The sequence below is a fragment of the Castor canadensis genome, chromosome 8, assembly GCF_047511655.1.
Source record: "Castor canadensis chromosome 8, mCasCan1.hap1v2, whole genome shotgun sequence".
NCBI lineage: Eukaryota > Metazoa > Chordata > Mammalia > Rodentia > Castoridae > Castor > Castor canadensis.
This window is the reverse complement of record NC_133393.1, coordinates 7,034,807-7,049,822: the sequence shown is the minus strand read 5'-3', so window position 1 is coordinate 7,049,822 and position 15,016 is coordinate 7,034,807. Positions and strand designations below refer to the sequence as shown.

Genomic DNA, 15,016 nt, shown 5'->3' with positions numbered 1-15,016 from the left:
TGCTATTGGTTTAGAGTAAGTTTTTGTGGATCTGGACTGGAAGAAGAACACAGTGTAGTGCTAACCACAGGAGTGAGGCATGCTATCAGTGGGCACGTCTCAGTAGTGTGGGTATATTTTGGGTCCACATTTGACTTAGAATTCGCATATGCTACTGCATTTTTTTCCTCCGTGTGAGTGAAAGGATGGTGGCTGTTTTAAATCTGAATTTTGCTGAGGAATGATAAGGCTATAGCATATGCATTTTTTGTCTTATAGCCCTTTCACACAGAAATGATCCTTGATAGTGTGCCCTGTCCTAACATATTAAGGACACTGTTCTGGAAAAGCAGGTTTGACCACACTCTAACTGCTTTTTTTTATCTATAGGAGGCTTTTCTCTTTCTTTTATTCTTCCTTGGCCTCCTAATCCATTCATCTTCTATTTTCCACACTCTTTTTTCTACTATCTTAGTATTCCTTCAAAGATTAAGCACATTTTCTCTTTCTGTGGTTGAAATAGATTGTTAAACTCTATTCAATAATAACTTGGAGAAAATATTTTTTAAATTTATCTTAATATGAATATGTATTTATAAAAATATTTAAATAAAAAAGGATATAAAATTTGGAGTATAAAGTAATTCATATTCCCAATTCCATTCCCCAGTGGTAACTTTTGTTTACAAAATTTTCTTGTCTATCTCTCCATAATTTGTCTATGTATAAACAAACTATAGGAAAAGCATACTGCACACTTGTTTTGCAATTCACTTTATTATTTTAGTATAATCATATGACTTAAATTACTTTCTACATTGGTCATTGTATGTGTCGTTACATGTGGAAGTTTTAAAAGGGAAACAAACACAGCCTAAGCAAATTTATCGTTTTCCTTTGACTATAACAGAGTTTTGACAACTGGCTGTTTCTTCATCAATAAAATAGAGAAAAGAGAGTGAATGAGAGTGAATATTTGCCATTTTCTAAAGAAAACTGACTCTCTGTCCAATTGCTACAACTACTAATTTTGAAATTACAAAATAATAGTAATAAATAAAATCATTTTGAGACTGAAATAAGAGATAGGTTAGAAGAAATCAATTCTTTGAATTCTACTAAATTTTAGAAAGTCCTACAAATTGATTAAATGAATTTTCTGCCTCAAAACAAACCATATTGATAAGCAGAATGTACTTTTTTTAAGAGTTGTTCTAAGCAAAAGATCCATAATCATTTAGTAATTGGTATACTTAAAGCCTAATGATAACAAGGGCTAAAAAAATTATAAACACTCAAGTCTCTGTATTATTCTGCCTAAACCTTATTTAACTGTATAAAAAGTAAAAATATTTCATTCATTTACAAAAATTCCATTTGGTGAGTGTGATTTGTCTCTCAAATGTATATGTAATTGGTCAGATTGCTCTAATGAATGCTGAAACTGTTGTCCACTCAATAGTATACAAATTCTTTTGCTTATAGTGTTTTTAAAATTGACACTGAAAACATGTTAAATTCTGACAGCAAAAGATGGAATAAATGCATGAATTTTAAGTGATAAATCAACTAAAATTCTTTACAATTATTCACATGTATGACTTCATAGAAGGTTGTTTGAATAATATTTGTGCGTGATTTACATTCATTTTCTCCATACTCATTTCTGCATATAGTTAACAAGCATTTCAATGTACAGCAATTCATACATTTAGAGTTAGACAGGCAGATGGAAAGGAGTCACTCAACTGAATAGTCTTTGAAAGGCATGGGCCTGCGAGAGCTCAAGGCATCTTGGTTCTTGGCAGCCTCACTGGGCAGTAACTCAGGCAGGGATGCACCTGGATCAGACTGGCTCGATCTCTTACTCAGGAGAGACATTTATCCAACTCTGATTCCTTCCTTGAACACAGTCCCCAAAGCATAGGGACAGTCTAAACTATAGTGGCTTCTCTCTCTATTTTAATACTTATAAACATTTTATATTGATTTATATTGGAAATAAAACATTTATAACATGTGCAACATGACGTTTTGAAATACTATATGGCATGGCTCAAGTAAATTAACGTATTCATCACCTAACATACTTATCATTTTTGGGGAAGAGTATTTAAAATCTACTTTCAAAATCCCTAGAGCTTTAGTATGCTCAGTCTCTTGGGAAGAAGGAGTCCATCTTATATAGAAAATCAGAAATGGACAGCAAAAAAAAGACTGAAATATCACAGGAAGGGGACACTTTTCAATTATTTATTTGGATGAAGAGTATAACATTGCACTGCTGGGAAATATTTGCTTATTTACTACTAATGTTAGTAGTTTGAGTAAGTTGGGGTTGACCTGCATTGTTTGCTCTATTTAATTAGCTCATCTCCAGACATGAATGAACTGAGAGCTGTTCTCTTTGCTCCCAGCATTTGCTCAATTCTCTCATTTTGGGGGATGAAAAAGAGAGCTAGCTTAACTATGGCGCCAGGGATTTTGACTAGACTCTGAAATTCCAAGCCACTTGCTACAGGTGTGTACGTTACTCTATGCTTCTGCCTGCTGTTCCCATCCAAAGAGTCAACTCTGCCTTTTGCTGGGGTGGAACTAATGGACTAACTATGGTTGTTCTTAAACAGGCGGATAAGATAAAACTTGCCTTGTAGGAAAATTAGTCTTGTAGTACATTGGGATGGACAAGAAGACGGTGAAGGTTGAGAGGAGGGGGTTAGAAATAACCCCTGGTGGCTGACTAGGAAGGTTAACATATAATGAGGAGTTATGATTGATTTCTTCATTATTGATCTCAATGCAGCGATGACATTCGTTAAGTCAGAAAAAGCATGAGGAAGAGCAAGTTTAGGGCTGCACTAACCTCACAGTGGTTGCAACATAACCTACTGGAAGTTCTCACTAGGTCTTTCCTGGCACATGCTCAGGGAAAATCTGGGCTGAAGTAGTGCAGGAAGTCACTGAACTGAAAAGGGTAATGTGTAGACAAACCCTCACCTCCCAGCAGGTAGACTACTACCATGTTATAATCCTCAAAAGCCTTAACTTCTAAATTGTTTTGCTCAACAAGATTACAGATCTGTGAGAACCCAATGCATACATTTGCAAAGGGCATTGACTTTCATAGACCAGAAAGCTACAAAATTGAGATCAAGAAATAGTAATGGTGGAGACTATTAAACTAAACAAAGGATGTTCTGCCTCAGTCATTCAGCTTATTTTGTTGTTTTTGTTTTGTTTTGTTGTCCTTTTAGACTCTGTTCCCCCCTCCCCCATACATCTACAAAAAGGATTTACCCTGCAGAAAGCCAACTTGTGCCTCCAGAGTAAATTTTACAAGATTGCCCTTCAGTGCCTTTCTTACACAAATAGTCTAGATCAGAATCTTCTGGGGAGTATCAACCTCAATATGTACTTATACCTCCCTCAGGATCCAACACAGTGCCATAGAGAAGACTACCCATCTCCTTACAGGGGAGAGTCCACAGCACACTTCAAGAATGGACACAGAGGCTGAGACTATTCCTGCCCACCCATGATGGGGAGAGATGTACTTTCCTGCAGAGGATGACTTTCTGTTCTTACCTTCTGTGCATTCTAACTCCAGGCCTCATTATTTAAAATTCACAATAGAAGAATATGTTTCCTCTTTTTGTACCAACTCAAATGTAGGATAGCTCCTTAGCCTTTTAGAGATTGGGAAATTCTGTTTTATATTTTTGGAAATCTGAGCACAGTCTCTCTTAGCTTTGCTTTGCTTTATACACCCTTTCTCTAGTTTAATGCTATTTTTCCTTAACTAAAATCTCAGCAAAGCCCTTAGGAATATCAGTATTTGGGTATAAATACTCATGAGGTGTAACCTTATATGTTGGAAGTATGTGGACACCAAGTGAATTTAAACCATGAAACAGAATCCACTTGTAAACAATCAGGAAGTTGTCTTGTGATTGTAAGGTAAGCTGTGGGACAGCAGAGAAAAAAATGTCCTATTCTTCCAATGTTTCTACAGAATAAAGGAATGTGTTTCTATAACACCGCAGAATAAATTGTAGTTCTTTAGATCTTTCCATGATCCCCTCCATGAGATAAGCCCAAGGCACTGGGGTGGTCAGCCCAGGGAAAATGTGTTAATAATTCCTATTGCTGTCAGTCAGTATTATACAATTAAGTTGGTTATATAGGAAAACTTTTGATTTAAGTTTAAATCAAGTAAAAAATTAACAAGTAATTGAGAAGCTATTATTTGCCTGGTAGGATCACTGATAGGTACAACAGATATACCTGATATTGTTTCAGTCTGCTAGCATTTACATAGCTGTCTTTTATTTTGAAGTTGAAAGAAAAGAATTCAAAATCCACTATCCTCCTCCTTATTTGTACCCACAGGTAAGGACTTACCTCCTCTTTTTACCATCCAAAAATATTTTTAACACTCTGCCTTTCAGCCCAAATACCCACACCATTCCCTGATCACATCTGCTCCTGAATAGTTTTTGGTGGTGCTGAATGAAGGCAGAATGTCTCAGTGGAAACACAGGAGGCCTTCTTCTCTTGGGAAAGTCCCAAGTTGCTGCTTTCCTTGTTCAGCTGACTCTGCCCCTGCCACGTCTGCTTGTCTTGTCTGAGATCAGGACGTAAAAGTTGCAGCTGATCTCTGCCTGCCAGCTGGTATCTGAGCAACTGCTCTTGTACTTCCTTCCAGTTCCCAGTCTCCTGCAGATGCACCTGCTGAGCAGGAGAGCCTGGAGCACAGGTGTGCCCCTGGGATGTGACTCTGGTAACCCTGGGAGCAGGAACAATGATCTCTTCCTCTGGGACAGTGCAGCGACTAACTTTCCTTCTGGACACTCCATCCAGTGACTGGTGGCGGTGTTGGTTCAGCCTGCCCAGCATGACCTTCATCTTCATGTCTGTGAAAAGATTCATAGAGGAGGAAATGGGTTTAATTTACAATCAGTTGATTACACATTTTGCACATTTAGTATTCCTAATAGCATATTTTCAAATAATTAAGATTGAATTATACCTGCTTATCAATTTCAAAATATTTTTGGAAATATTTTTTCCTAAAAATGTATTGTATTCCATACATAATTTGTAATTAATATTAACCATTCACAAAAATTTAATAACACTGCTTCTCAGAAAAACACTTCTTTCATGTTATTAAATCAACAAGGATTTTTAAAAGTAGGCACAAGTCTTAAGTTTGGAAATCAGACCATGGTCACATGGAACCATCAGGCAAACCCACACATGTAGTAAGAAACGTGAACTCTGTAAACAAGTCTCATCTGATATTTAAGCTTTGATGCTAAATTTACAACATAATTATCTTTGACTTTATAAAAATACGAATATAAAATATGTAGGGATATTGTAAGTATATAAACAGACATTGATCGATATGAGTGGACACATATGATTGTGCAACTGTGGAAGAAGAGAGGAAGGTGCATTGTACTTGAGTCATAGACTAGGGTTCATTTTCCCCTTCTCTGCTAGCTGCCCATGTGACTTCCATCCTATCACCTAGCATCTCATGGCTTCATTTGTATAATTTTATACTGTCCTCCTTTGCTAAAATGTGTTTGATTTTAGTAATCCTGTTATAGTTACTATTTTCCTCCCTTGACATTCCTTTTGTATTTTATTTTTTATTAAATGGAATTAAAAATCAACTCAGAAGAATGCAACCTTGGAAAATGGACGATGTAGACATTTTTGTCCTAATCTGCCTTAATTCTTTGAAAGGAGTGTCATGCACAAGCATTTAAGAAGTATCACGCCATATGTTACCTGTCCTCTCATGTACTGGAGCAGTGAAGGATGGTGAGGTAGGAGCACATAGACTACTGACATAGTAGTCAGACTTACCCAAAAAGTTGCTTTGCTATTAAATATGTAAAACATGGTGCCCAAAAGCAATGCAACATAGCTGCTAGGAGCCCAGGCTTATCATCAGCTGACTGTGTTAGAGATTCTCGCATGGGCCCTTATTTGCTGAGTAAATGGATAAATTGCACTTTCTCCTGCTGTTCCTCAGGTTGCTCATGTGTAAAACACAAATAGTGCTAGCATATACTCCTAGTACTTGCCTTATTGTTAAATAAGATGAACCACGCCGAGCACTGCACAAAATCTGCACCATGGGAGACACTAGCTACCATGACGATGGCCATTACCACTGTAGTTGACACCATTATTCAAATTATGGATGCTTAAACAATAGTCACACCTGCGAAGAACTGACTTCAGTGCTCAGTATTCACTCATTCGTTCATCCTGATAGCTACCCCGAAAGGGTAGTATTGTTGCATTATTGTCCTCTCTTTACAGATGGACAGTAAAAGTGAAACTGGACACTATGTCGGGTGCCCACTAGATATTTGGGAAGCTGAGGTGGAAGGACATCTTTGGCTTAGGACTTTGAGGCCAGCTTGAGCAGCATATCGACACCCAACCCCAAAACAAAAATTACACGGAAGCACAGAGGATTAAATTACAAAGCTTTTAAGCATAGATACAGGAGTCACTCAAATACCATGTGTTAACCACTCAATGTAATTATTAAATATGATTTCACAAGTATTTTTTTAGTCTGTTTACAATTTACCTTAATAAAATGTACCCTGTGTTAATGCCCCTGTAGCTATCTCACACACAGAAACATTACACAAATTCACATTAAAATAAATAAACAAGCAGTAGCAATGAAATAGACCCTACGTATCTATCTATACCAAGCATTAGGTCCTTGTTTCCCCCAAAATTTACTTTAATAACTTAAAGCAATTCTTATATAGGAGTTATGGTAATTATCACATGTTGAACACCAAGTTACACGTAAAATTTAGTCCTTACAACAACCCTCTGACATGAATGTATTATGATCTCAGCTTAAGAAGGAAGGCAATTAGGACACAGAGGGATTAAGTAGCTTCTGAAAACCACAAATAAAAGAGGAACAGAGCTTATTTACTTTATGGAATTCATGCTGTGGAGTTTCAGAGTCGGTGCTAGAAGCACCACACAATACTATGTCAAGTTTAAGCCAATAATTTGGAATTAGAATTGTTTGGTGGGACACATGCATGGGAGTATGTCATACATGCAAAGGTCATCTTTCATGCATTTTATTGTGATTTTTTAAAAAATTGGGGTGCCTGTGGCTCAAGCCTATAATCCTAGCTAGTCAGGAAGCAGCTATCAGGAGGATCACAGTTCAAAGCCAGCCTGGGCAAATAGTTCACGAGACCCTATCTTGAAAAACCCATCACAAAAAAGAAGGGATGGTGGAGTGGCTCAAGGTGTAGGCCCTGAGTTCAAGTCCCAGTACCGAAAAAAACACTGGCGAGATATCCTAAATTCTTGGGTGGTAATATGGCAATGGCGACTTCTACACTTACCATCCCTGCTTTTCTTGTATCTCGCCACCAAATCCATGAACGATCTTTTATACACAATATAGATGCTAATTGATTAACCTGTGAGTTTTGCTCCTCTCAGCTTACTGAGAGCTGCCTTTGCTCATGTTAGAAGGCAGTGATTGTGTCTTTATCATACTCTGAGAAATGGGATGAAGAGTAACAGTTTCCTACGTTAGTTTCATGTAACAATTGATAAAAAATGAGAAGATGCAAAAGGTAATAGCATCACTAAAATGCTTTTATATGAACCATTAAAATCGTATAAAGTAACATGTCCATAATATTTTTCCAAAGCCTGAATTTGTATTCTGATAAACTCATGATATTCTCTTCCTTCCCACAGTCCTTTGGCTTAGCATTTGCTGGCCACAAGGACTTAACTATGGGATGATTCTCTTGCTTGGAGCTATAAGAACTTTACAGTTACTCTAGTTTCCCTATGGGATCTTCAACTCCTTCCAGAAGTGTTTCTTGACAGCTCAACTACATTGATTTATGCCTCAATACTTGTTGACTAGAGTTTCTCATTTGACCTGTGCAGCTGCCTCTATTATTGGTCACCTTTCCCTGTGTGACAGTCTCATCTTCCTCTTAGGACTTTGAGTGCCTTCAGGGAAGGAATTTTTTTGTGTGTGCCATCAACCTTGTCCCTCATTATGCCCTGTCCTATACCAAGCACTGAGCTTGTTATCATTTCCACAATGACTACTCTCACCAAGAGGAAAAGGCACAGTTTATCAAGATTAGCAAATAACCAAAGAACAAGAATAATAAATTGTCAGGTAGAAGCGAGCTTTACAAAAGAATAGGGGCTTTGAATTTTAATCCCTTGGTAAAACCAACAGCATTCCATAAAAGAGGAATCCAACACTACACGTCACCATTTTCAATCCATTGAAGATAATTGTTATCCTATTTTTGAGAGACCTTCATTGGAAACCTGTTCCCCCTTGTTCTCCAGTCTGTATCTATTCATAAAAGACTAACAGAAGCCTAGCTTTCTTTTGCAGACCCACAAAACATTTAAAAATCTCCCATGAATTATTTACACGGCAGCCCCAATCAGCAACATACGTGACAGACTCCCCAGCTGAAATAAAAGTTCCCTGTGTAAAGGTGCCCAGGGAGGCTGGCCACCTCCCACTGTGAGGTTATAGACAGAACTAAGTCAGCACACATTATATGTCAGTGCCAACATCAGAAGGAATCAGATTCTTTGATCTCAGACCTCCACAGGAAGCTTAGATCTCAGACAAATTAGATAAAAAATGAATTTATAGCAGATATGTGTCCTAAGGCATTCAGCTGAATGTTTGGGTTTTAGGGAAGGAAGAATGGTGAGTATGAAAACACAGGAATTAACATGCCTCCTTCCCACCTCTGTCTTGTTGATGAGTCCCCATTAAAATAGAAAGAGGAGATTCCAAAACCCCCAACCCATGCTTCTTAGAGTCCCTTTGGTGAGTTTGATAAAGTTTCAGTGAGAATGGAATAAAATGTGGGGAGCATTATCCATCCCTTCACTACCAAAAGGAGGAATCACTGGTTTGTGGTTCTTCCAGGTGTCTGCACAGTCAGCTGTAACTTTTCCACTTCTCCTTATCATCTTTTGACTTCTTAAATTTTCTCAAACAACAAATTACACACTATGCCCAATGTTTTTTCCACACAAATTACTCAAAATTTTATTACATATAAAGATAAGTAACTTTATGAAATGGTAAAAGAAGTTCTTAAATACAAAGATATTATTGTGAAGAAAAATTTCTTTACAAAATATTCAACAAGTTCATTCTAGTCACAAAGCTAGATAGCCTATATTTTAACATAGAAATCCTAAATTAATATTTGTGGTAGTGAGTAAATTCCACCTACCTTCCTTCCTTAACTCAGCAAACATATACTGAGCACCTGGTAGATGCCAAAATTCACAGTCAGTAATTCCAACTTGAAATGTCATAATTTCATTTTAGGATGACATAACTTTAACACCTAAGTAATATGGTTAAGCACTGCCTCACATACCTCAGTGTTCCAGATGTGGTATTGTATATTTGTGTAAGTACAGTCTTAATGCCCAATTTTTAAATCCATCTGAATACTACTCACTGGCTTTTTTCACCATGAGACCACTAGCAACGAACCTCCCCACAAACTGTTCATGTTTGTCTCAGATCAATTCTGTATGTGGTGTTCCAATGATAGATGACTTGGATTCAGTACAGCACTCCCAATATAACTGCCATCTGTGAGCCTAAATAGAGAGCTGATCAGCTAACAAGAAGAAGACACTCTATCATTTGTCAATATGAGCAAATGTCTTGCCCATATTGGAGAATTTATATGCAATAATTAGTAGCTAACATCGACTGTGTTCTGTCTAGATTATGTGTTCTTTAAAGTAGAAAATCATCTCTTTTTTGATAATACTGGTGTTTAAACTCAGGGCCTTGAGCTTGCTAGGCAAGTGCTCTGCCACTTGGGCCCCACCCCTAGCACTTTGGTTTTTAGGTTATTTTTTAAATAGGTTCTTGTATTTTCCCAGGACTGGCCTGGGCTGTGATCCTCCTACCTATGCCTCCCAATAGGTTGGATTACAGGCATGTGCCACCATGCTCAGTTTATCATTTATTCTAACAAGGAATAAATTTGTCAATCAGAAAGTTATAAAAATTAGAGAAAAAAAGAGGAAGGAAAATTATTTTAATCTTACCTTTTGTCATAAATTATCTCCATTTGATTGCTTTTGTGACGCTCTAGCAATAGATGTTCATTTAGTTCATTTACATATCTGGAATTTACTCTGTGTATTTTTTAAGGGTTAATGTACATTGATAAATGTTTGAATAGTCAAATTTACTAGCTCCACGCATACACTATTTCCCTACTTTTTCCTTTTATTATATATTACATTTCTATACCTGATTGTATATTCTATGTGTCGTGTCTCCACTAGTGTTCGTATATGTTCTTGTGTCAGTATCTTGTCTTAAAAATATAACATAAACATAATCTCTCTCCAAGAACTACACATTCTTACTTCCAGAAAAATAAATCTAATCAATTTCTTCTAGAAGATTAGGTTTGTATCATTGGTCTATACTTTCTGAGGAATTTTCAAAAAAATCCTATGCTACTCTACACTGTATAAAATGATTGAAATAATTAAAACCAATATAAGTTGGGTATGACCAAGGTTTCTACAATATTAGTAAATGTAATTGCAAATACTATTGTAATTTCCTATATATTCTAGTCTTCTTATTAAACTATTCCATAAAGTAGCTTATTATTAAATAGGGCCAACATATTTCTCATTCATATTTTTCCAATAAGGCATATTTTTTGCCACTATTGTATATTTCATCCTACTTCCTAACTACATATTACTGGCTTATTGTATTCTTCATCTTCTGACACTATAATGCAATATCTGAGATAGACTAACTTTATAAAGAAAAAACATTTATTTAGCCCTTACAGACAATATTACTTTTTTATAGATTAACATTACATTTGAGTAAGTTATTCAAGGTACTTAAAAATTAGAGTACTTAATGAGTCTTTTAAGTTATTAAATAATGTATCCTCTGGGAATGGTCTCCAGCATCATCCTTTTAATTTTTTTATCTGCCTGCATTCCTTAACATTACAAATGTATTATAAAACTGTAAGAGTCAATTGTGTTTTGTCCTCGCTTGAGTAGAAAGTCTTAAAATATTTCAGCTGGGGAGTCTTTTAGGTATGTTGCTGATTGGAGCTGCCATGTAAATAACTCATGGGAGATTTTAAAAATGTTTTGTGGGTCTGCAAAAGAAAGCTAGGCTTCTGTTAGCCTTTTATGAATAGATGCAGACTGGAGAACAAGGGGGGAACAGGTTTCCAATGAAGGTCTCTCAAAAATAGGATAACAATTATCTTCAATGGATTGAAAATGGTGACTTGTAGTGTTGAATTCCTCTTTTATGGAATGCTGTTGGTTTTACCAAGGGATTAAAATTCAAAGCCCCTATTCTTTTGCTAAGTACAATATTGCATAGCATTGGAATGCTTCATCTTATCTAGTGAATTTTTCAAAGTTATCAAGGAATAAGTGCTAAATTTTATTCATGTTCTTAAGCAGGAGTAATTTACATCTGTTTTTTTATGTGACATAGACATTCTATTTATTAATGACTTCAAAATATAATTCTACTTTCCTGGGAGTTCAGGAAAATTTCTCAGCTGTTTTGCACTTCCCTGCTTCTGAACATCATGAAGCCATCCATCTCCTCCCTTTTCCTTGGCATTTTTATTGATTTGTACTTATAAAAGGTAAGCTTTCAGACAGTCCTTTTTATTTACATCATGAAACCCATATTGCATATAGTCAATGGTTCTCTAAAGATGTAGAGAGAAGAAATCCCTGAAGTTGAATTTCATAGTCACACATGAATACTGGCCAGGGCTCCTCGCATGTAAGCTTTCCATTCCCAATAATGGGTTCACAGATTCCACAGAGGAAAGTGGCAAGTGGCCAGACACAGATTCAGAGAAAGTAACACTGAGATCTGAGCAGTGTCACTCTTGCAAAGACAAAATCCTGGCCTGGAGACTGGAAAAACAGCTACAGTAGCCAGCAGAAAGTATTGCCTGGAAGCAGAAAGCCATGTTTAGTCCTTTGTTAGGACCCAAAAGATGGTAGCTATTATCCTCTTGTTAATTATGTGAACCTGGATTAAGTTTTGATGTCACTTTTTAAAAAAGTGAAGGCTACTTTTTTCCGGCAGTTGTAGTAAGTGTTGGCACCCAGCAATCTTTAGAAAGAATATTGGAAAGAAGAGAGAATTATTTCACTCAATAATAGTTACCATGGTTTTATTCCATAAATCTCTATGGTAAAAGAGCTGCTGAGATTAAAGAAGTTACATAATTTATAACAAAGGATAAGATGAACACAGTTATTATATTGCATATAAAGTGATAAGCAAATGAGAATGAAGTGCTGTAAATATTGAGATAACGGAAAGACTTCCAGATAAGGAAATTTGAAAAAGAGAGAAAATATTTAATCTGGGGTTGGGAGGAGGAGGAGACTGATTATGTGGATATGTTAGAGAAGAATATTTTGAAAGGGGAGCTCTATGTTGTGTGTGATAATACTAATTCAGGAGAGAGAAGAGACAGGGACAGAGGTGGACCAAAGGGTGTTAGTTGTGACTGTACTGAACACATATCTGTGAAATAAAACGAAAAGGGAGAGAAAGGAAAATCGAGCATGTTGAAGAACGAGAATTGACCAAACTTGGCAAGCAAGCAAGAGAACAGGGTAGGAAAGGAAGAACCAGGAATTAAACATAATTCTGAGGTGTTGAGGCTGAGAGATTTGGGTGTTATTAACCAATTTAATGGAGCTAAAGGCCACTTGAGAAAAAGTGAGGAAAATTTGAGTTTGGACAGAGCAAACAGGCCTCCTTCCCTGGCATTTGTATGACCCTGAGTTTCACTAAAATGGACAACAAAGCCCTTAGCTAATGGGATTTGAAATTGTAGGTACTAGAGAAACTCCACATGTAACTTTGGGTAATGATGTTCTTTCTTTAGCATTGTCTCCCATGTCTAAATTCTTTATTTTTTTATTTTTTTTTTTTCATTTTTCTTTTATTATTCATGTGTGCATACAAGGCTTGGTTCATTTCTCCCCCCTGCCCCCACCCCCTCCCTTACCACCCACTCCGCCCCCTCCCGCTCCCCCCCTCAATACCCAGCAGAAATACATGCTGTTTGTTGTGATTTTTTTACATTTTATTGGTTATTGGTTGAAATTGCTTCTTAATTCTCTTCACAATATTATTCCTATGTCTCAACCATATTAGAAATGCATCAAGTACAAGGAACCAGATATCATCTATGTGTAACTACACAGAGAAGACCTTATAATACATAAGTAAATACTTATTTAATATACATGGAGAGAAGAAATCAAACTGCACTAATAAGTAATTACAGCAGGTTTTTACCTAAGCTTCTTGGAAGATTTCTCATCCTGGTCCTGTTGACATTTTCAGAGAGGAAGTTATTTATCTCTTTTATTTTACCTATTCTTTGGGACACAATATGGTGGTTTAATGAATATTCGTTGGCTCACTGATTGACATTTTGAAACAAATTATTTCTGTTGTGAGAGTGGCATTGTGCATTGTGTGATGTTTACAACAACCCTGATCTCTACACACTAGCAACAGCACATTACAAATGTGCTCTAGAGGGAGGGTGACCCACTGTCCTGATATGCCTGCAACTGAGGGAATTCCTGGGACACAAGACTTTTAATTTTAAAGCTAAGACACGTGTTGGTGAGACAGGGCTGAGTTAGTTACGCTATCTAAGGGGCAAAATTTCTCTGCATGATAACCATTGACCTGGGAAAGAGAGCATCATGTATATACTGAGTTCCCAAGATCATAAGAGTTATCATGGAGGCAGATATTCAGTATTTTAACCCAGTGAGGAAAATACTCACTTTCACTGAGCATCTCTTTTTCCTTTTCTTCCTTTCCTTTACCCTTTTCTTCCTTTCCCTTCCCTTCCCTTCCCTTTTCTTTTCTTTCTTTCCTTTTTTGTGGTACTGGGTTTTGAACTGAAGGACTCATGCTTGTTAGGCATTCTATCTCACTTGAGCCACACCCCCAGTCCTAGAGGGAAGCTTTATGAAGAAAAATGCATCTCAGCTAGTTCTTCAAGATTAAGGTTTTTTAACAGATGAAAGCAAGAAATTCAATTGGAAGAAACAGTGCAAGCAAGCAAGCAAAAAGCAGCTAGCTACGTCCTAGGATAAGTGAACTAGAGTGGTGACTGTGAGCAGCGGTAAGAAGGGTACAATCCAAAATGAAGTTAAAAAGAACACAATTAAGTCTTAGAGGGATTTGCATCTCGAATAGCAACAAGAAAACTCAACAATAAATAACACACACACACACACACATATATATAACATCTACAGTAGGCTACGAATTATTTTGTGCTCTTTACTGATATTAATTCACTTAATAAGTACAACAAACCTAATTGTGAGAGTACTATTGCAGCAATTTTACAAATGAGGAAACTAAAAAGCACACAGAAGTTAGTTGTCATACTTGAGGACAAAAAGTCAGTCAACAGAGAAGTCAGATTTAAACGCAGTCTGTCTGACTCTGGGGTTCCATGTTAACTGTCACTTTCTTTTGCCCCTCCACTCACAGTGGAGGTTCATTAAATTTGATGAGTAGCAGAGCATCTTTTGAAAGATGCCTTAGATGGCTCTGTAAGTCATAAACCCCGGCAACAGTGCCATAGGAATTGTATACACTTTAGTCTTTCTTCCTCCATGGCAACTGTCTATCCTTCCTGTGGTATCCACGTAAACTTTGGGGAAAGTAGTAACATAATGAGTTTACAGTCCAAATTCAGTAATTGTGCTCAATTCCATCAACTAAGTAATTTTAAATTCTATGGTAGCACTTAGGGAAGACAAAGTACTGGTGAGAAAGACAACATCTACTTTATTAATAAATGTCAAAATTTTAAAAACACAGGGAAAAGGAAAACTAAAATGTTATGTAAATAGTAGAACAAAACCAAAT

The 15,016-nt window shown here is 36.6% G+C and overlaps 1 protein-coding gene across 6 annotated transcripts in view; it reads right to left on the bottom strand.

Annotated features, from left to right (window-relative positions):
* Nucleotides 1-720: 720 nt before the first annotated feature.
* Nucleotides 721-15,016, bottom strand: part of Pkhd1 (PKHD1 ciliary IPT domain containing fibrocystin/polyductin) — a 468,594-nt gene continuing 454,298 nt past the window's right edge. For all 6 annotated transcript variants that reach the window (XM_074081972.1, XM_074081971.1, XM_074081974.1 and 3 more), the window contains one exon: nucleotides 721-4,892. In XM_074081972.1, coding sequence (XP_073938073.1) covers nucleotides 4,453-4,892 — 440 coding nt within the window. In that variant the 3' untranslated portion in view covers nucleotides 721-4,452. The remainder of the gene's footprint in view (nucleotides 4,893-15,016) is intronic.